Source organism: Dermochelys coriacea, chromosome 10 (assembly GCF_009764565.3).
Source record: "Dermochelys coriacea isolate rDerCor1 chromosome 10, rDerCor1.pri.v4, whole genome shotgun sequence".
Classification (NCBI taxonomy): Eukaryota; Metazoa; Chordata; order Testudines; family Dermochelyidae; genus Dermochelys; species Dermochelys coriacea.
In genome coordinates this window covers 79,064,645-79,085,406 of record NC_050077.1, presented here as the reverse complement: position 1 = coordinate 79,085,406, position 20,762 = coordinate 79,064,645, and the positions used below count along the sequence as shown (strand labels likewise).

Genomic DNA, 20,762 nt, shown 5'->3' with positions numbered 1-20,762 from the left:
AAGATCTTGCGTACAACTGAGGTCAAACTAAGGGGCCTGTGCTTTCCTGGATCACTTTTTTCCCTTTCTTAAATATAGGTTCTATAGTTGCAATTTTTCAGTCATAGGGCACAACCCCCGAGTTTAGGGATTCATTAAAAATCCTTGCTATTGGGCTTGCAATTTCATGTGCCAGTTCCTTTAATATTCTTGGATCGAGGTTATTTGCTCCCCTTTTCCCCCCCGATTTCGTTCCATTGAGGTATTCGACTTCCACCTCAAATGTGGTAATTTCTACTTCCATGTCCTCTCTGTTACTGTCCCCAAGCTCCTCATTATTCTTATTAAAAACGAGGCAAAGTATTCGTTTGGATAGTGGGACATCCCTATATTATCTTTAGTCTCCACCCATCCTCAGTGTTTAGTAGTCTCACTTCTTCTTTCCCTACTTCATCACTCAGCTTCTGCCAACATCTTGGTCTCCTTTGGTGTGTTCCTCCTTCCAGCCTCAATTTCTCCTTCTCTAACAAACGTCTCTGCCCCTTCTGCCTTGCCACCCAGTATGCCTGCAACTCTCTCCCAAAATCTCTTTGCCAGCCCAGCACACTCACCTCGTTAAATCCCTCCTGAAACCCAGGGCCACTGCAGAGCCGCGGAAGAAAAGAACTGAGCAGAATTAAACGGAAAATAGTAAACAAACTTCTTCCCACCATTATCCCGCCCTACCCCAAAATAACCCAAAAAGGCTGCTCTCCAAGAAGTGCATGTCAACTAACCAAGGTCTCAGTTCTGCAATGAGCTCTGAATGGGCATAGGGCTATTCCTATTAGAGCTCATTGCAGGGTTGGGGCTTATGTCACCACATAATGTTATGTAAATGGCCCTGTCTGATCCTATACTCTCGTGTTATGATATCTAAATTTTAAAGTGTTAGCTCTTCAAGGCAGGGACCTATCTATTTATCAGGGTTCTTATTTGGCCCCCATAAGCCTAGTATCTAAACCTCTTCCACAAGTAAAAATGAAAACAGTAATCTCTCTCTCTCGTCTGTCATCCTGTTCATTGAGGCTTCGATCACACCTCCGGACATGGTATAAGTAATGAAGAAATAATACTCCAGTACTAAACTACATACTTGCTCTCCAGTGAAGTTTCTCTGTCCTTTGTCAGCCCCTTTGTTCTCTCCGGTTACTTATCTCCATTAGGGCACTGCAACTCCCCAGTCTGCAGTTGGTTTGCATTGTTTTGCAGACAGTTGGAATATGCAATCACCTTGTTAAGGGATTACTCAGACTGTGGTTTCCTCACTCTTCTATTTGGTTTCCTCTGAGCCCTGTGGCTCAGTGCCACCTCCTAAGCTACACGCTGTGCTATATAAGAGACTCCAGCGGCTTCAAGCTGCTGAGATCGCTTGTACTGTACTGTAGCCCAACTCAGAAGTAGCATACTGGAGACTTTGGTAAGCTGCAACTCTTATTTCTTCTACTAAAGGGTTGTAAATTCCTTAGTTCAAGGATGCTGTGAGTTCAACTAATTCTTGCTTCACCTCTCATACTGTAGCTTGGCTAAAAACTTTGCAGCAAGTGAGATTGGATTTTCCCTTAATTGTTGTCTAGGTGATGAATGCAAGTGAAATAATCTAGGGTTTTATTCCCCCTCTGGTTACAAGATTATAGATAATAAATATGTGATTAATGCTGAGTAATTGTATTTGACTGTGTTTATAGCTGAAAGATCTATATACTGTAAGTGGTAATTCACTGATGGCATGTTGAGGGAAGTATTTCAGAGATCGAGTGCTCAACAGCTCTGAAAATCATGGAAGGGGGGAAATATACATTGAACTGTGGTCTGGCACGAGTACAGGACAGATCATTAGCCTAGGCAGAAATGATCACTTTTCATTTCTATTCAACCCAAATCAGTGCATGGGAGAAAAGTCTCCTGACTTCCTTCTATCAGATTTCTATATTACACAGATATTAGCAGCCCTCAACACACCATCTTTCTTCTGTAGGTTTCAAACCTAGGGGTTTAAGCACAAAATCTGTACATCCAAGCAAGGGAGCCTCTTAATTTACATGGAGCTGTTCCAACCTCACTGAATGTGAATATGTTTCTACACTGTGACTAGCTCCTGATTCATAATCCTCTTTCCAGATAAACGGGAATGTGCATAGCATGCAGAGTGTTTAAATTCCCTTGGCTTAGTGGGAAGCCCAGCTGGAAAACGAACATTTTAAAAACCCTCTGTGTCTTGGGCTTCCAGGAATGTAGACAGTTTCTGGCTCCTACACTCTATGAGAAAGGGAAAAAATGTCCTAATTCTTGGCTGAGATTTGCACGAAATCCAGTTTATAACAAGCTAGAACTGAGCTACAAAAGTAGCCTCCAAATGGGAATAGGCTTTTAACTAGGAGTGACTTTTCTTCTACTATTGTTAGACCGTAATTTCAAATTCTCATTATAAAGTCACAAATTGTCCCGAATTTCCTGCTTATATCATTTTTTGGCCACTCATAGCTTTTAAGTTATAATAAACATATTTCCCACCCATATAGTGCCTTTTCTCAGAGACCCTCATAAACATGACTTTCTAACAGCTAAGCATTATCACTACTGTTATGAAGCATCACCACCATCCTGCAAGGTATGTAAATCGTAGCCTCATTTTACAGATGAGTAAACTGAGGCGCAGAATGGCTAAGGCTATATTTTCAATATGTCCACTAACTTTGGGGACATCACCTCAGACACTGACAACTCCAAGTGACTTAAATGGGAGATGATGCTCAGAATTTTTGAAAATCAGGTCAGAAGGTGGGCACCCCAAAACCCTGGGACACTGGTAAATTTGGGCCTATGTGATTTACTCAAAGCAGCCTCATAATGGACAGAGCTGGAAATAGAACCTAGAAGCCCTAACTCCCAGTCCATGGTCTGTAACCACTAATGTAACAATAATCCTTTTTTGCAGTGTGTTGGTCCCAGGAGCTGAGACACACAAGGTAGGTGAGGTAATTTTTTAATTGGACCAATTTCTGTTGATGGAAGATACAAGCTTTCAAGCTGCGCAGAGCTCTTCTTCAGGTCTGCGGAAGGACATCAGAGTGTCCGAGTTAAATACAAATTGGGACAGACTGGTCAGCAGAAGGGGTAATGCATGCTGTACATGCATATTGTAACATGCATTACCCGGTCTGTTTAACAATCTGTCCCAACTTGTATTTGGCTCAGATACTCTGATTTCCTTCCACTTACTTGAAGAAGAGCTCAGTATAGTTCAAAAACTTCTACCTTTCACCAACTGAAGTTGGTCCAAGAAAAGATATTACCTCTCCTACCTTGTCTCAAAATACTTTGCACATATATAGAATTTTTACACTTTCAAAGCACTATACAAACATCAGTCCTGACACCTCCCCTGTGAGGCAGCTAAATAAGTAGGTTTCAGAGTAGCAGCCGTGTTAGTCTGTATTCGCAAAAAGAAAAGGAGTACTTGTGGCACCTTAGAGACTAACAAATAGATACAGACATCATCTTCCTCTCCAAATACGAAAGCTTATGCTCAAATAAATTTGTTAGTCTCTAAGGTGCCACAAGTATTCCTTTTCTTTTTGCGAATACAGACTAACACGGCTGCTACTCTGAAACCTGTCATTATGCAAGGCACTGAATTTAGCCGTATAGAGTGGAAATCTGTCAACTTCATGAAAAAACTCGTACAGATACAGACAGACATCATCTTCCTCTCCGAAAGCTTATGCTCAAATAAATTTGTTAGTCTCTAAGGTGCCACAAGTACTCCTTTTCTTTTTGCTAAATAAGTAGGTAGCATTATCCCCAACTTGCAAATGGGGAAACTAAGCCCCTGAGCAGTTACTATATAACTTACAGAAAGCCACAAGCAAGTCAATGGCAGAGCTGGGATTGGACATTAGATCACACTTGATGCTATTCCACTTTGCAAATAATAGAATGACATTGATGCCAAAGGCATGTGATCTAATCTACAGTGCCAACAGCTCTGGAACTTGTCTGGATGTATGTTTCAGTTACATTTTATTTCCAAACCATATTTACTATTGGTAGCAACTCCTTTCCAGTATATGCCATTGTACTTGTGTCATTCTTGGAGCAAGGTTGCGGTTTCAGAAGGAATGTGGGACTGTCAGGCTTGGTTCCTGCAACAGTCCTGAAACATCATCCTTGCATAGAAATTTAATCCATGAGAAGGCGGTTTAATGATCTTTTCATGAAATCATTGTCTGCAGAACACATCTAGGGTATGGCTTGAATGGGGTGGGAGGATACAAATATTAGAACTCTGTGCCAGATACACCTTTCACACAAATAGAAATAAGGAAGAATTCAACTGAATTCTTCTGAATTCGGCTGAACTGAAGAGTTCCACCAGTGTGAGAGAAGAATCAACCCAAATGTTTGCAATGGGATAGAGATAGAAGTCGAAAATCTAAGGCCTGTGCTGTGCAGGAGGTCAGGCTAGATCATCATATTAGTCCCTCTACCGGCTTTAACATCTGTGAATCCAGAAGTGATGCCATTGGTGATACAAGTGCCATGTCAAGTGGAAGTTGGTCAGAAGACAGGGAGGGTGGGTGTAAGTGGCAAAGGAGTGTATTTCACATTGCTTGGTCAATACTTACACTAGATTGTTATACTGAGAGGGCCCAAAAATGATTGGATACTGTAAAAACTTAGCCCTTGTACCTCAGGACTTTTTACCCAAGGCAATCTTTGGCCCACACTGGTAAATGTATATTTAATGAGAATGGCCACACGGCGTAGTTCCAAGGAACATAGTCTTCAGAGCAGAACTCCTGGTTATTCCTACCAGACAGGTCAAGTCTTGTGTTTAGGAATCAAAGCCATTCTCAGCTCTTTTAGCACCAGATTTTGCCACCTATAATTATGCTGAATTGTACTTCAGTCTTGGAGGAGCCCCACTGACATCAGCCATAGCATGCTGGGGCCTGAAATCACCCAGCCTCTATCTGAAGGGAGGTGTTACCCAACACAAGGAAGGCTGGGAAAATCTGGCCCTTGATGAATTGCCCTTCAGGACCTCTTTGAGAGAACCATCACATAGGGCCTACGCTAAATCCCATTGATATCAATGGGAAGACTGTCATTGACTTCAATGGGCTTTGGATCTGACCCATGATCATTGAAATTGTCTTCACAGGTGACCTGATTTAGGGAAACTACCCAGGGACTAAAATTATTTGAAGACTCTCCATTCTCCGTGGGGGCTCAGCCAGTGAAGAAAAGGATGATCGCAGCAAGAGGATGGATTCTCTCGCTCTTTCTTCTGGAAGCCACAGCTGTTCTAAGTGAAGGTTAAACCTTTATACCAACATTATGCTTGTGGCCCAAAGCTGTCACCTGCTGTTGGCTGTTTGATGGCCTATATGAAATGAGCTGTTGTTTTCAGGCCTATTCCCAGTGGAATTGCCCATGTCAGAAAAATCACTGGTGCATTGGCACTACCTGCTAACATCTCCCATCTAGATTACTTATCTGGCCCCCATCATTCTAGGATCTGATCCCCACACACTCTTTAAGACCCCTGTGAAGTAGGGCAATTATTCCAGTTTTGCAGATAGGGAACTGAGACCCAGAGACACTAAGTGACTTGCCCAAGGTCACACAGGAAGTCTGTACCAGAGGTGTGAATTGAAACTAGGTTTCCCAAGGTCCAGGCTAGTGCCCTAACCACTGGACCATCCTTCCTCCCTCCCTCCCTAATCAAAGTCCTATAATTTTCATTCCCACCTCTACTCCAATATTTGAACCCAGGACCACTGGCATTGTAAGCGAAAGCCATACCCCAGATGACACGGTGTAGTTTGTGGGCACTCTACTACACTGTCACCTCTTAGGCACTGTCTATTCTGGGAATTTTCCCTAATTTCAGCCATCAGCAGCCAGCCATCAGTGGCACTGCTGAATTGTTGGCCCCCCATATAGACCAGCAAAGATGCGATTTGCACTGATACAGATTACGCTGGGTTCAAGCAGGAGTAAATTAGATTGGTGCAAATTATGGCTTATAGCACTTCATTCTTTCTACACTCGGAGTTTGCACACCAATGATCGGCTGCCCGCTGCTGAAATCCACAGAGACAACATTGTCTTAGACATGGTATCCAGGGCAGGATCAATATGTGAATGGGGCAATGTGGGTTAAGAAGCCTGCAGTCACACTGCCTGTGCAATAAAATAGAGCAGATAACCCCTTCTTCTGACTCGAGGCAGGATCTCAGTCTCCGTCAATACAGACGGTTGGGAAATTTCTGCAAAAATTAAAATCTGACAAAGTAGAAATGAAATTTGGAGAAAATCCATGATGGTTTCCACTTTCTGGCCAGCAGCTCTAAGCTTTCCATCAGACACCTTTCAGCAGCACAAATTTAACTAAAGAAAAAGGCAACAGAAAACAAATCTAGATCCCATTGTTGTCCATGTCCATACCCACAAACTCTTTATCTCACAATGAAAGCAATTAAAAAACATCTAATCGCAACACTGGTCATAAACTAGTTCCTCATTCGTGTTACAAGCCATCCCTACCTGCCTCCTGCCTCATGAGTTTCCAGTCTAAACAGTTCTAAATTTCATTCAAAACACATTTGACCTCCAATAACAGGGCTAATGGCTCACTCATAGTCAGCAATGACCCATTGCCCACGTATGTTTAAACTACTCTGCCTCAAACCTCATAGTTTATCCCTTTGGGAGGGAAACTAGATTATTGCTCCCCAAAGTGCAAGGGGGGTGGGCTAGATGACTTCTGGAGGTCCCTTCCAGCCCTACATTTCTAAAGCAGCACATGGCTACTATTGTCCCTTCGTTACTGAATCTTAAGCATGTTCCAAGCATGCAGACATCAAAGAGTTGGGGCTGGGCTAAGTATGGGCAGAGATGGGGCCAGAGAAGCATGCTGCAGTCTTGGGGGAGGATTCCTTCCTCTTTTCCCCATGCATTAGCCCAGTGCCCAATCCTAGGCAGGGCGCTGTGTTCATGATTTAGCCTTTGGGGTTAACTGCAGCATTAAATAAAACAAAGCAGTTGGCAGCCATTACATGGAATCTGTAACGGCCTTTGGAAGGGTTATTTTGGTGAGTCAGTAGTGCTAGAAACTGATTATTGGACTACATTTCCGGTCACATCGATGTCAATTGGACTTTTGCCATTGGCTTCACTGGGACCAGGTTTTGGCCCCGTGGTCTGCGGAGCAGCTTGGTTCACTTAGAATTTCCATGGCTTTGCAGTCAGAAAGGAAACCTGGTGAGAAGAGGTTCTTTGTGCGATTCCCAGACCGACTGTTTTTGGCAGGGATGGGAGAATATTGTGAGGTCTGGCTATCGTAAATAATTTTAAAATACAAAAGTTTTCAGCCCACTCTTAAATTCCGCTGAGGTCACAGGCCCTTTGTAGCTCAGGAGGGTCACACAGCAGTTCTCTATCCAGACCATTACTGGTGCAAAATAGAAGCTCTGAGATGGCTGTGCACAGAAACTCTGGACCCAAACATTGCCACTGAGAACCGGATCCACATCAGAGTCTCCTGGCAGGCCCCTAAGTCTAGAGTGGCTGAATCAAAACCCAATTCTGCACTAATTTACATGGGTGGTGCTCCCTTTAAAGGCAGTGGGAGATGCACCCATGTAACTCAGAGCAGGGTCGAGCAAGCCCTGGTGTCATGTACCTCCCAGCTTTGGGAAAGCCCAAATCCAAACTCTGCAGCTCAGACCTATTGCAGAGAAGCAAATTCTTGAGGATATCGACTATTAATAAAGCCAAGGCTGCTTCTAAAATAATTATTTATAGCTTTTAAAGAACAGACATCCTTTGACCATCAATGACTACTTTGAATCCCCAGCAATTTATCATGTGACTGCAGAGATACTCAGCTATCTCATAGTATCAATCCATTCCCTGGCTCCCGCAGCACTAACATTTGGGGGTGTATTAAAAGAAATTTTGGAAAAAATCAATTGCTAGGAACACCCACCCCTCAGAAATGTTCTTCTTCCCTGTCTTTATTGTTGTTGTAAACTTCTCCCCCAGGTGAGAGGGTTCTGAAGCAATCCGTCAGCAGGATTCAGCCCAGACAGAAACCCCTCACTCCCTTTATAAAGGCCAACCTAGCAAGTAAGTCATTTTCCACCTCCAGAAGCTTTGCTTGGTGGGGACAGAGGTCGTTTTGTGCACGTTTATTTTTTTTCATGCTTAATATCTAACCTCTTTAACAAGATGAGGCGCTTATGCAATGGACTCATCCTCACCTCTGACAGGATTTGGCTGTCACTGCAATATGCTTCTGGCTTCTCTCCTGGAAGGTCAGATATACAACCACAGCCCATATTTCTAGCTGGAATCCAGCCTCACACGCTTCCCTTAGGCACGTAAGGTTCCTCAGAGAGGAGGAATGCATATAGAAATCTTGAACGTTTCACTACACCCTCCTCCCCCACCAGAAATCACGCAGTGTCAGTCCTCAGAAGAAGTTTGACAGACAGCTCCCTGCCCTACACTTTTTCCTCCACACACAATGACTCTTCACTAGAACTCTCCAAGGAGACTTTGTCCCACACTATGCACATGCAGAAGGAAGGTGCCCTGAGAAAGTTGGGCTGGGCAGAAAAACACCCAGCCCCAGAACCACTCAGAGAATTAAGAGCTCTCCCCACACCACCAGCAAAATGAAAAGACAAGCCACCATCGTCAGAATCAATGGCTGGAATTTCTCAGGGGTCCCCTACGAGTTCTGGATCAAAGTAAATATGCTCCTGTATCAGGTGCACGTGTGCTGCTAAAGCAGAGTAAATGTGCTCCCCCTGCTCTAGCTGAAAGCATCCCCACCCTCTCTCCTGATTCAGACAGTTCCCACCAGGACTGGGAATAGTCTGTACACAGGGCTATGTGTGGGTGCCATGGGTTAATTAGGGAGTCTATGTGCAAAAATGTATATACCACCAGCCAGAACCGTACATCGGCATCACTCCACTGAAGTGAGTGGAACTGCACTGATTTACCCAACTGAGGATCTGGCTCCCAGCTCCCTAAAGCTCCATCCTGAAAATGCACCTCTGTGGCATTTTTGCAACTGAGGAGCTAAAAGAAGGCAGATAAATTTCATCTAACACTCCCATCAGCTGTGGGTGGGTTCTCTGATAAGCGCCCTGCCACGAATTTGGCCCTATATCCCAAATAGAATGCTGGATAAGACTAACAATGTAACTGGTTAGCTCACCAGGCATGAATCCTCTAGCAATGCCGAGCACGTGCCAGCTGCCACAGTGTCACCCTGCAAACAACCCCTATCTTTCTACAGTAGCGTAGGGTATTTCTCAGTGATAAACGACCAAGCAGATTTAATGACCCACAGCGCCAACTTTGCCCATTAGCTCTTCCCAGCTGTTTCTTAATCCTCAGGAAATATCCTGAGGCCTCAGGTGATGTTCCCTAATGTCAGGCACCGCAGACTAGGATTTAAATTGCAACAGATACTGAAAGCGATGAACAATAATGATGTTATGGCAGAGGGATTGCCAGACGTTCACAGCAGTTACCCAAACCTTCCCATCTCATTTTCCCTTCATTACCATTATTAGCAATGGTTGGGGTGGGAATGAACCGTCCATGTGTGATGAGCTAAAAGCACAGAACCAGGGACACAACACCTGCATTTCAAATAAAGGATTTGCATTGGCTCAAAAACTGGAATGCCAATTTAAGCTGCTTGTTTCCCCTTTAAACTGTTGGTTAAACTCACTCTTGTTACCAAACCTTTGGTTAGAGCTAACACGGCAGTTGGGGATAGCCCATATTTCATGACAAGGGGAAATATCTAATATCTGACAAATTTGTTTAGAACAGTGTTTCTCAAATTTCATTGCACCACAACCCCCTTCTGACAACAAAAATTACTACATGACCCCAGGATTGGGGACTGAAGCCTGAGCCCGCCCAAGCCCTGCCACCCTGGGAGGCGGGGGGAGGGAGGCAAAGCCCAAGGGCTTCAGCCCCAGGCAGAGGGTCTATAACCTGAGCCCCGCTACACAGAGCTGAAGCCCTCAGGCTTCAACTTCGGCCCCAGGTGGCAGGGCTTAGGCTTCGGCTTCTGTTCCAGGCCCCAGCCCTGGCGACCCCATTAAAAAGGGACCACGATGCACTTTGGGGTCCCAACCCAGTTTGAGAACCGCTGGTTTAGAATAGAAGCGTCTAGACTTGACCACACTTGGAAAGCACCAGGCAAACATTAATTGATTAAGTCTCATACATCCCTCTCGGGGAGGTATTATACCCACCTTTTATGGCACAGAGAGGTTAAAGGACTTACCCATGGTAACACAGCACAGCTGGCATTAGCATCCAGGATTCCTGATGCCTCAGTCCCAGTCTGTGTAAACACACAAGAAAAACAAACATTCAAGATGAAAATGAAATGGGAACAAGAACCAAAAAGTGGTGTGGTGATCACGCCTCCAAAGGTGATTGTTAGTACTGAAGCATCCTCTCTGTTATCCAGATCATGGGGAGTGGACCACATGGTTCAATGTTGATCATCCAGGTGGCAACGGGGATCACGAACGTTTAGATGCCATCAGGTTTTACTTCAGGGACAAGATGTGCAAGAGACCCATGGGAATTGAAGCACGAACCACAGACTGGGTTCCTGCCCAGAAGACAGGCCAAGTGGTCCACGCTAGCCTACAGGAGGGATTCTGGTGTTTGAATAAGGAGCAGTCTGCAGGAAAAACCTGTTTGAATTATGCCATACGTTTCCTGTGTCCCACAGGTAAGTGCAGCAGCTCTCCGGGGGGGGGGGTTGGAATTAATATTTACCATGTCATTCTTAAAGAAATGAGGTCCAACATGCCATCCAACAAGGATGTACAGGGTATCTCTACACAGCGAGCGGCAGTGCATCTCAGAGCCCGGATCAATACTATGGTGCAGGGCTCACGCTATGACACTAAAAATAGGTGTATAGACGTTGCGGCTTGGGCTGGAGCTCAGGTTCTGGAGCCCATTGTCCTCCTTTAGCTTCAGTGCCCAAGCTGCAATGTCTATTATTTTTAGCACAATAGCACAAGCCCGAGTCTCTTGACCTGGGCTCCAGACATAAAACAGGGCTTATAATTAGAGCCCTGTGAAATTGCTTTTATTTTTCAGGAATACATCATCATTTCATTTTATCCATTCCCTCACCAAGGAGCTGGGCCCTGCCCCTGGGGGAGGCTGGGAGGCCATGAGGGGATGGCTGCAGAGCAAGTCCACCTTGCATCTGACCTGCAGTGATGGCTGCTGTCCTGCAGAGCTGGGCCTGGCTCCGGCTCCCTGCTCTAGGCATTATGACCTGGCGCACAGGGTTACAGTGCCACTCACTCAAATTTGGTCCAACCACTCCCCCATCCTCATGATGGAGGGGCAGTTGGGCCAAACCTGAGTGGTGCTGCAAACCCATACACCAGGCCCAGGCAGGAGATACAGGAGCTTCCACTGAGGGTTGAGTTTTTTATTTTATGTTGTTTTAATCTTTGGTTTTTGTTTTATTTTGTGCTATTTCACATTTGCATAAAACACAGAGCTCTACTTTTTTTTCCACCAAATGCATCCGATGAAGTGAGCTGTAGCTCACGAAAGCTTATGCTCTAATAAATTTGTTAGTCTCTAAGGTGCCACAAGTACTCCTTTTCTTAGAGCTCTACTTATCATTCACCCCATAGAAAGCATTTTAACTTGTACAGTCTTCTTTTGAGACTGTTATCTGTCAGGTCAACAACCAGAACACAGGATTTGAGGTGCCAACAGCTTTAAAATGTCCATTTAAGCCATGGCACTTCTTGACGAACCAGCCATTACAGTTCTGCGGCTGCTGTATTTCGCTTTCCTTCTCCAGCCACCAAAGTCCACATAAAACATCTGCTTTTATAAGACGGAGTCAAGTATAAGGGGGTAGTTGTGTAGTCTGTATCCACAAAAACAACAAGGAGTCCGATGGCACCTTAAAGTCAATAGATTTATTTGAACATAAGCTTTCATGGGTAAAAACCCCAATTCTTCAGATGCATGCTCCATGCATCTGAAGAAGTGGGGTTTTTAACTCACGGAAGCTTATGCTCAAATAAATCTGTTAGTCTTTAAGGTGCCATACGACAAGGGGTTCAGATTCCAACATTGTTATTCAGACACTTAGCTGGGCATCTGTCTGCATTTCTACCAGGTAACCTGACCTTCTAGTGGTTTATTACAACAGGTGGAAGAACATATCACATAGTGCTTAGACATTTTTCTGTAAAAGCAGATTTGTATGTATTTAAAAGAATGTGCTAATAAAAATTTATGGGGCACGGAGACTTTCATTTTTAAATACTTGGAGCAGACCGTGTATTTTGCAAGCAAGCAACTTAAATTACATTAATTCCTTCTAGTAACTTTTTTAACCGAAGTGTCTTAAGGTCCCAAACACACACAAGACCATATCATGCACTGCAAATAATCTGACCATAAAATGCTATGTAAGTGCTAAATGGTATTCCAGGGTTCTGTTCTGCCCTCAGTAAAACAAGTGCAATTCTCAAAATCGGAGATGTACCTATTTTATCGTAGACAACGTTTGTGTAATTATTATCAGAGTCATTGGACTAGCTTGTGCCAGTTCTCTTATATTCTTCCATGTAAGTGACAATGTCTGTTTGATTTCCTTTAAAACAAAGACATTCAAGACTAAGCATCTATTGCCCTTGAGCAGTGGTTCTCAAACTTTTGTACTGGTGACTCCTTTCACATAGCAAGCCTCTGAGTGCGACCCTCCCCTTATAAATTAAAAACATTTTTTAATATATTTATCACCATTATAAACGCTGGAGGCAAAACGGGGCTTGGAGTGGAGGCAGACAGCTCGCGACCCCCTCTCCCCCCGTAATAACCTTTCGACCTCCTGAGGGGTCCCGACCTCCAGTTTGAGAGCCACTGCCCTTGAGTTTTACTTTAGCAATTCTGAATGTAGTAGCCTGCACAGATTTAAGTCAGGTACATTCAGAAGTCTTCTCAAAGCTTATTACTCAGAATCATTCATATGTTTTCGGTTTTTTAAAATCTAAATGATTTTAAAAAATCACTGCCTTTTTCCCAGGCATGAGAGAATACGCAGTATATGGAACATGCATCTTAGTAACACAGCAATGATGTTATTCAAGGGTCTTTGCTGCAAGATTCAAAAAGGTGGTCTCCATGGTCGAAATGGAGTGCATGCTCAGCAGAATGCGGCAAATCTGGTGTCCAGACCCGTACCAGAACCTGCCTGGCAGAGGGCCACTTGGACCTGCACTGTAATGAAGTGACTGAGGAAGGGCAACTCTGCATTGGACAGTCTTGTTCAGGTGCTCATATAAACTTGCTTACAATGTCCTTTACCTACATGAAATAATGTCATGGTCTCACTCCAACTACTAGGGCTCAGGAACCACCCGTACGGTTTTAGCATCTTTCTTGCCAGTCTCAGGCAGGAGCGAATAAGCCACAAAGCCTGGTCTACCCTTTCACCCCGAGGGTGGTCTTGTCAGGTCATGACTGAAGTACACTGATGGGGAAGTATGGGGAATTCATACTGCTGCCGTCTATGCTGTGCTTACCCTGTGATTAGAGATGAGCTAAAATTAAAATCCCCTAATTTTGATGCTTTGGTATCAAGATGTGGGAAACACTCAGGGCTCCATCATGGATTAAGGAGCATCTACATGTAATGTCCTGTTAGAGCAGCACTCAAACTGTTTTATGGACCACTGGCAGTCTGCAGAGCACTTGCTGGTAGTCTGCTGGTTGGTTACGTGGTATTAGCTCTCCTCTTATTAGCACACGGTAAGTACATTAAAAGTAGACAAACTACGTTATATACTTTCCTAATAGTGCTGTTGTTGCCGCCACAAGGCTATTAAGCAATTGTGAATGAAAGAAGAAATGGTATGAGCCATTGTGATTGGAAAGGGAGATGGTTCCCTGAAACTCTCTCTATTAGGCGTAGTCCACCTTAGGAAAAAGTTGAGACTCACCATTTTGCAGCTAATCTATTAGATCCCTAATTCTGTCCTCAGAGAATGCCCATGAGTACTCAAATCAGGACAGAACTGGACCCACAGAGTTAACTGGGTAATTAGTTTTATAGACGGACCTGAGTCATGCCATGTACACTTAGATCTGCACCCCAACTTTCCCAGTGTTTAGAGCTTTTGGATTTGTGGTTTTATATCTGTGGCCCATTGTATATCTGTGGCCAAGTTGGAAAGTTCACATCCAAATCTAGATTTAAATTTCCCCAAGGTTCAATGCTGGGAGGTAGAACGGAATGTTTGCAGTAGCTAGTTATTTCAAGATAGTGACCAATAGTAATACATTTTCATTAAGTGATTGAATACATAGGCATTAAACCTATCTGCTTCTAATACACAGTTGTTGACCATCAATAAAAATGTGTTTTGGATAAAAATTATTTCATGTGCTATATCTGCCTTATTAAATTTGAATTAAAGTAAGACTCAAGATCCTTAATGGAAAGCATTACCATACTGAATCCGGATGCTCCATTTTAACCTACACTCCTTCCTTCCCCAGAGTGCAACCTCACCTGCTCCATTGGCCGCGTGAATGCTGAATGCGATGCCTGCATGTGTGAGGACCACATACTGCATGGGATGGTCTCCCTTGCAGATGGAGCACCGGCTGCTGAAGCTACTGTCTACGTGCAGTCTGAGAATCTGAAATTGTTAACGGAGTCTGATAGCAACGGAGGGTTTAGGATTCCTGGAGTGTGCCCTGACGGCAAAAACATTCTGAAAATAAAAAAGGCCAGATATGCCACTGTGACTGTCCCCATACCTGAAAGCACCAAGAAATCCTCAATAATCCACGTGCGTCTGAAAAGAGCAGGTAACTACAGACAGACTCCTGGCAATAAAATGTACTGCTATGATCCACTGATTGCTTGGTAGTTTGCTCCTGCTTTTAACATACATCAAATCTAAATGTGGTTTTAAACTGAAAAGAATACAGATTTTCTTCCCTCCCACAGACAAGCCATACACTGTAAAGAATCCAGTGGATAAAGTGAGGAGAATAGGGCAAAGCGTGATACTCTGCTGTAAAGCTGTGGGGAATCCAGCCCCTGATCAATATCTCTGGTAAGCAATTAAAGGCAGCCCACAAAGTTATTTTTTGCCTTTGAGCATGCTACAGATATAAAAGATGCAACAATGCTCTTAGAGTTCTTCTGCACTTAGGTTCCTCTGCAGAATCACAATAAATCCTTATATTATTGTTAGTAGGAAGCATTTATATTACGGTAGTGCCCAAATATGCTTGGTGCTGCAGAACCATAGAAGAGTCAATCCCTGCCTTGAGGGGTTTCCAGTCAATAGTGTGTCAGGTCATTTGCAATCTCAAAAATCTCCTGTAGAATTCGCTATTGAGGAAGGGTTTAGTATAAAAATGCCCAAAATGCAGCCTAAATCAACAGGCTCCTAGAAAGTTGCTAATGTATCCCTCAGGGTCAAAGTTTGGACAGCCCCACAATAATTTATTTACCAGATACTCATAAAAATACTTTGCTCTTCTGTAGGGCCTTCTACTTAAGGATTTCAAAGCGCGTTATTAGAGAGTTAAAAGCTCACATCACCTCCATTAGGTAATATTATTCCAATTTTGCAGATGGGAAAACTGAGCAACCCAGCAAATGTGGCAGAGGCAGGAGTAGAACCCATATCTCTAATTCTAGTCCAATGCATTAGCCACTAAAACCATCCTTTCCTTGCCCCATCAAGTTGCTTGACTTTTTAAATCAGGCTACGGAATGATTTCTGTTTCTTACAGGTACCACAATGGAACTTTGCTGGATTCCTCAGTGTACAAATATAATAGCAAGCTGGTGTTAAGGAACCTCAACATAGACCAGGCAGGAGAGTATTTCTGCAAGGCTAGCAATGAGGCAGGGTCTGTGAAATCCCAAGCTGCTAAGCTTTCTGTAATAGGTAAGAAAATGTGGCATGTTACAAGAAGTTTGGGAATTGCCAATGTGCAAAATCAGCGGGCACATATGTTGAGGCTATTTAGAACAAGTTTTGCAGAAATAATATTCATTATTAGCACATTAATACAAGATACATTCAATATCAGATAGTCGCAAAAGAACGAGCCTTTTGCACTTTGGATCACCTACCAAATGACCTACCCAAAATAATTGTCCTTTGCACTCACTGCCATGAGTGGAGTATCTTAGTACTTTTAGACACTGGGGCTGAGGCCCCAGTTCAACAAAGCACTTAAGCATGTGCCTTCCTTTAAGCATATGTTTAAGTTCATCCCTATTCAGCAAAACACTCAGGCACATGCTTAACCTTAATAACTAAAGGATATTCTTCATTTGAATGGGATGTTAGCACACGCTTGAGTGCTTTTCTGAATAGACGGACCCTAATCACATATTTTAAGCATGTGCATTGCTGAACTAGAACCACAGGCACTTGACTAAACAGAAGCTTGTAACACATCCAATTATTCTGAATTTAAAAACCTTATTGCTATTGAAATAATGGTTATCAATATCAGAGGGGTTCAGATGTGGCAAGAAGCAGCACAGAAATATCTACACATTCATTGATAAAATCTATTTTAACAGCAAGCGATGAAGCTTCATGCAATCCAAGACCTGAAAGCTACTTCATCAGACTCCCACATGACTGTTTCCAAAACGCAACTAACTCCTTCTACTATGACGTTGGTAAATGTCCAGCCAACATATGCACTGGAAAGATAGATAAAGGACTCCAGTGCAAAGACAGCGTTGCTTACTGCTGTGGGGTCTCCAAAATGGAAGCAAGAGAGATATCGTGCAGTGGATACACCCTTCCCGCTAAAGTTGCTGTGGAATGTGGCTGTAGCGTGTGCACTGAGATCAAGATGACAGTCCGGGGGAGAGCCATAGCTGCAGATAATGGTGAACCAATGAGGTTTGGCCATATATACATAGGGAACAACAGAATTGGCATGACTGGCTACAAGGGAACCTTCTCCATCCACCTCCCAGCAGACACAGAGAGGCTGGTTCTTACTTTTGTCGACCGCCTACAAAGGTTTGTGAACACGACTAAAGTTTTGCCTTTCAAAAAAAAGGGAGGTGCTGTGTTTCACGAGATCAAATTACTAAGAAAGAAAGCCCCCGTTACGTTAGTGTCCTCTGAAACCAACACGATTCCCTTAGGAGACATGGAAGGGGATGATCCGATAGCTGAATTAGAAATTCCTCCCAATACATTTTATAGGCAGAATGGTGAACTCTACACAGGCAAAGTGAAAGCCAGTGTTACGTTTCTGGACCCAAGAAATATGTCAACAGCTACGGCAGCACAAAGTGACCTGAACTACATAAATGAGGAAGGTGACATGCTCCCGCTGCACACATATGGCATGTTTTCCATGGACTTCACTGATGAAACAGGCACCGAGTCTCTTAATGCAGGGAAGGTAAGGGTTCACCTTGACTCTGCGCAGGTCAGGATACCAGAACATCTTCAACAGATGAAGCTTTGGTCACTGAACCCAGAGACAGGATTATGGGAGGAAGAAGGGGACTTCAAACCTGACCAAAGCACACGTCACAAACGGGAAGAAAGAATTTTCTTGGTTGGGAACATGGAGATCAGAGAGAGGAGGCTCTTCAACCTGGACGTCCCAGAGAGCAGAAGGTGTTACGTCAAGGTACGAGCTTACAGAAGTGAGAGATTCCTGCCAAGTGAACAAGTTGAGGGGGCTGTGATTTCCCTTATAAACATGGAGCCTGCATCAGGTTATTCATCCAACCCTAGAGCATGGGGTCGCTTTGACAGCGCAGTCACTGGTCCCAACGGGGCTTGCTTACCAGCTTTCTGTGATGAGCAACATCCAGATGTCTACTCAGCTTATATCCTGGCAAGTCTTGGAGGAGAAGAACTTGAAGCTGTGCCCTCTTCTCCCAGACTCAACCCTAACGCCGTTGGAGTCCTGCAGTCATATCTCAACAAGCTCAACTACAGGAGGACAGATCATGTGGATCCTAGAATTAAGAAAACTGCCTTCAGTATCACGGTGGCCAAACCAAGTCCGAGCACTGCAGAAGAGAGCAATGGCCCCATCTATGCCAATGAAAACCTAAGAGAATGTGAGCAAGCACACTACAGTGCCGCTCATTTCAGATTTTATAGAGTAGAAGGAGACAGGTATGATTACAATACAGTTCCCTTCAATGAAAATGACCCAATGAGTTGGACTGAAGACTACCAGGGTTGGTGGCCCAACCCAATGGAGTATAGGGCATGTTATATGAAAGTAAAAATTAATGGACCCCAAGAGGTGAACTTAAGATCTCGCAACATGGGTGGTACGCACCCGTACACAGTCGGCAAGCTTTACGGCATCAGAGATGTGCGCACCATTCGAGACATGGAGCAATCAAATCTTTCGACTGTGTGCCTGGAATTTAAGTGCAGTGGCATGCTGTATGACCAAGACCGCGTGGACCGTACACTGGTAAGAATCACTCCCCAAGGAAATTGCTATAGAGAAAGTGTTAATAGCATGCTCCAGGAATATCTAGTGAACCACCTCCCCCTTGCTGTAAATAATAAGTCAGATGAGTACACAATGTTAGCACCTCTTGACCCTCTTGGACATAATTATGGAATCTACACAGTCACTGACCAGAACCCTAGCATAGCCAAGGAAATAGCTCTGGGTAGATGTTTCGATGGCTCATCTGATGGTACTTCCCGAGTTATGAAGAGCAACATAGGCATAGCGTTAACTTTTAACTGTGTTGAAAGGGAGGTGGTGCAGCAAAGCTTATTCCAGTCTCTGCGGAATTCACCTAGGCAGAGTGAAAGAACAGGGATCGGAAGGCAACAAAGAGAAATCTGCATTGGCCAGGCCAACATGAGAAGAGTTACCCAACGCAGAAGTTCACCAAGAGTTCAGTGTACACCTACAGATTAGAAACATACCAAAGCACCATTACAGTACCCATATTTGATTAAATATATTCTAAAAGGAATAACTACTTGCCAATAAGCTAATCTAAATACATCTGCTCAGCTGCAGTTGGGGATCATTACTGAATTTCCTGAGACATCACTTCTGTGCTCACTCAACTCTAGTAATTAAGGTTAATCAATTTCTGATTCTCTTTTTATTGCACCACAAAGGAGAGATATTAAGCAAACATACTTGGGGCCAATCATATTACCATGTTAACATCCTTAGTTAAATGAAATCACCATAAAAATCTTATTTTTGCCTGATATTAAACAATTTCAAAAACTTTGGCCTAAAGGGGGAAAATTCAGAGATTAAATAATGCACATAAAATATTGTTCTAATATTCTGGATCCAAAGATGTTGCCAGCTAGGAGTACATGAACAGTAGTTGGTAACAATTTAAAGGAATAAACTGATTTCTTCATACTGAATTCAACTGCAAGATTTTGTACTTGAAATGTAAATATTTTATTTATTTCCTTGCTTATTTTAGAACTGTATATTCATTACTGAAGTATTGTATAGTGCATTTATTTTATTTTGTGTTTTTGTAGCACATTGAGAAGAAATCATAGATTTTTAGGTTTCACTTGCCTAAAAGGCTACAGTTTTATTTTGCTTCTTGCTTGACTCAAGTAAAAAGTCCACGCTGTAGAATAGTGTAGATTCATAAAAAGGTAATTTTTGTAATGTTGATAGTGCTGTATTCCTTCTGTGTCTGATGGGTCTATATTAATGTTCAAGTAATAAAATAGTTATTCCTGGCAAGAAATAATTTGCTAAATTAAAAAGGTGAAACTTTTTTCTTTTCGTGAACAATTCACAAAATAGATCACAAAATCCTCAATTTGAGTCTGATTCTGGCTGATGCTGTGGGCACAGTTCTGGTAGCACAAAGCATCTGTAAAGCTGCTCTAAATGGGCAACTGGGGATTCTCCCAGGGTGTGAGGGGGCATAGTCAGAGCATGTTGCAGCAATTTCTTCTATTATGAGCCAATGCAATTTGGAGCAGCCCTGAGGCTACTCTAATGAACACCAGCAACCAAACTGGCACTCAGCAGCCCCTGAGATGAGGAAAGTGCTTCTCCCACCCCCAATCTCCTCGGCTGCATTGTGCAGAGCTCTCAGAGATGAGGATCTAGCCCTTACTTTGTTCTTTGAGTTCTAACTTTGTTCATTCTTGGAAAGTTATCATGAATTTCTTCAGTACTTAGAACCCGATCTGCTGATTGCTCACGAAGCACGAACTGCAAATATTCACAATCTGCATTGCACTGGCTAGTTGCACAAGACATGTGGTATTGTTTCTCTTCCCGGAATGACTGACATATGCAACTAACCAACAAAGAGCAAACTGTATATTTTACAATCAAACCAACCATTTTAAATGAATATTTAAATTTAAGATTTGGGCTAGTAAACCTCAAGCACTAGAATGCTCATGGAAAGAGATCACAAAAAGGTAACCAATACACTTAGACTGGGGTGGACAAACTATGGCCTGTGAGCTGCTTCCAGCCCATCAGACGTTTTTATCTGGCCCTCGAGTTCCCGCCTGGGAGCAGGGTCGAAGGCTTCCCTGTCCCAAATCACCATTCCCTTGATGAGCACCATCTTCCGGGACGCAGAACCACACTGCACAGGTGCGATTTCACCGTGCTGTTTCCGGGATTGGAACCCTGCCCCTACG

At 43.4% G+C, this 20,762-nt stretch overlaps 2 protein-coding genes across 2 annotated transcripts in view; one reads left to right on the top strand and one right to left on the bottom strand.

Moving 5' to 3' along the window:
- Positions 1-1,206, bottom strand: part of LOC119863048 (gonadotropin-releasing hormone II receptor-like) — a 54,242-nt gene extending 53,036 nt beyond the window's left edge. The window contains exon 1 of the mRNA XM_038420791.2: positions 1,115-1,206. The gene's annotated coding sequence lies outside the window, so the exon portion shown is untranslated. The remainder of the gene's footprint in view (positions 1-1,114) is intronic.
- A 157-nt stretch (positions 1,207-1,363) lies between these two features.
- LOC119862632 (cartilage intermediate layer protein) lies at positions 1,364-19,871 on the top strand. The gene is made up of 9 exons (XM_038419645.2): positions 1,364-1,438; positions 5,186-5,339; positions 8,074-8,157; positions 10,538-10,807; positions 13,212-13,394; positions 14,623-14,937; positions 15,080-15,188; positions 15,877-16,034; positions 16,682-19,871. The coding sequence occupies exons 2-9, from the start codon at positions 5,273-5,275 to the stop codon at positions 19,027-19,029; spliced, it is 3,534 nt and encodes a 1,177-aa protein (XP_038275573.1). The 5' UTR covers positions 1,364-1,438; positions 5,186-5,272; the 3' UTR covers positions 19,030-19,871.
- Positions 19,872-20,762: the final 891 nt, after the last annotated feature.

Excerpts from the sequence above, each read along its gene's own strand:
- LOC119862632 (XM_038419645.2), top strand. The coding sequence starts at position 5,273 with ATGATCGCAGCAAGAGGATGGATTCTCTCGCTCTTTCTTCTGGAAGCC. Across the intron at positions 5,340-8,073 it reads CACAGCTGTTCTAAGTGAAG|GTGAGAGGGTTCTGAAGCAA; the intron begins GTTAAACCTTTA and ends CTTCTCCCCCAG. Across the intron at positions 15,189-15,876 it reads GCCCCTGATCAATATCTCTG|GTACCACAATGGAACTTTGC; the intron begins GTAAGCAATTAA and ends TGTTTCTTACAG.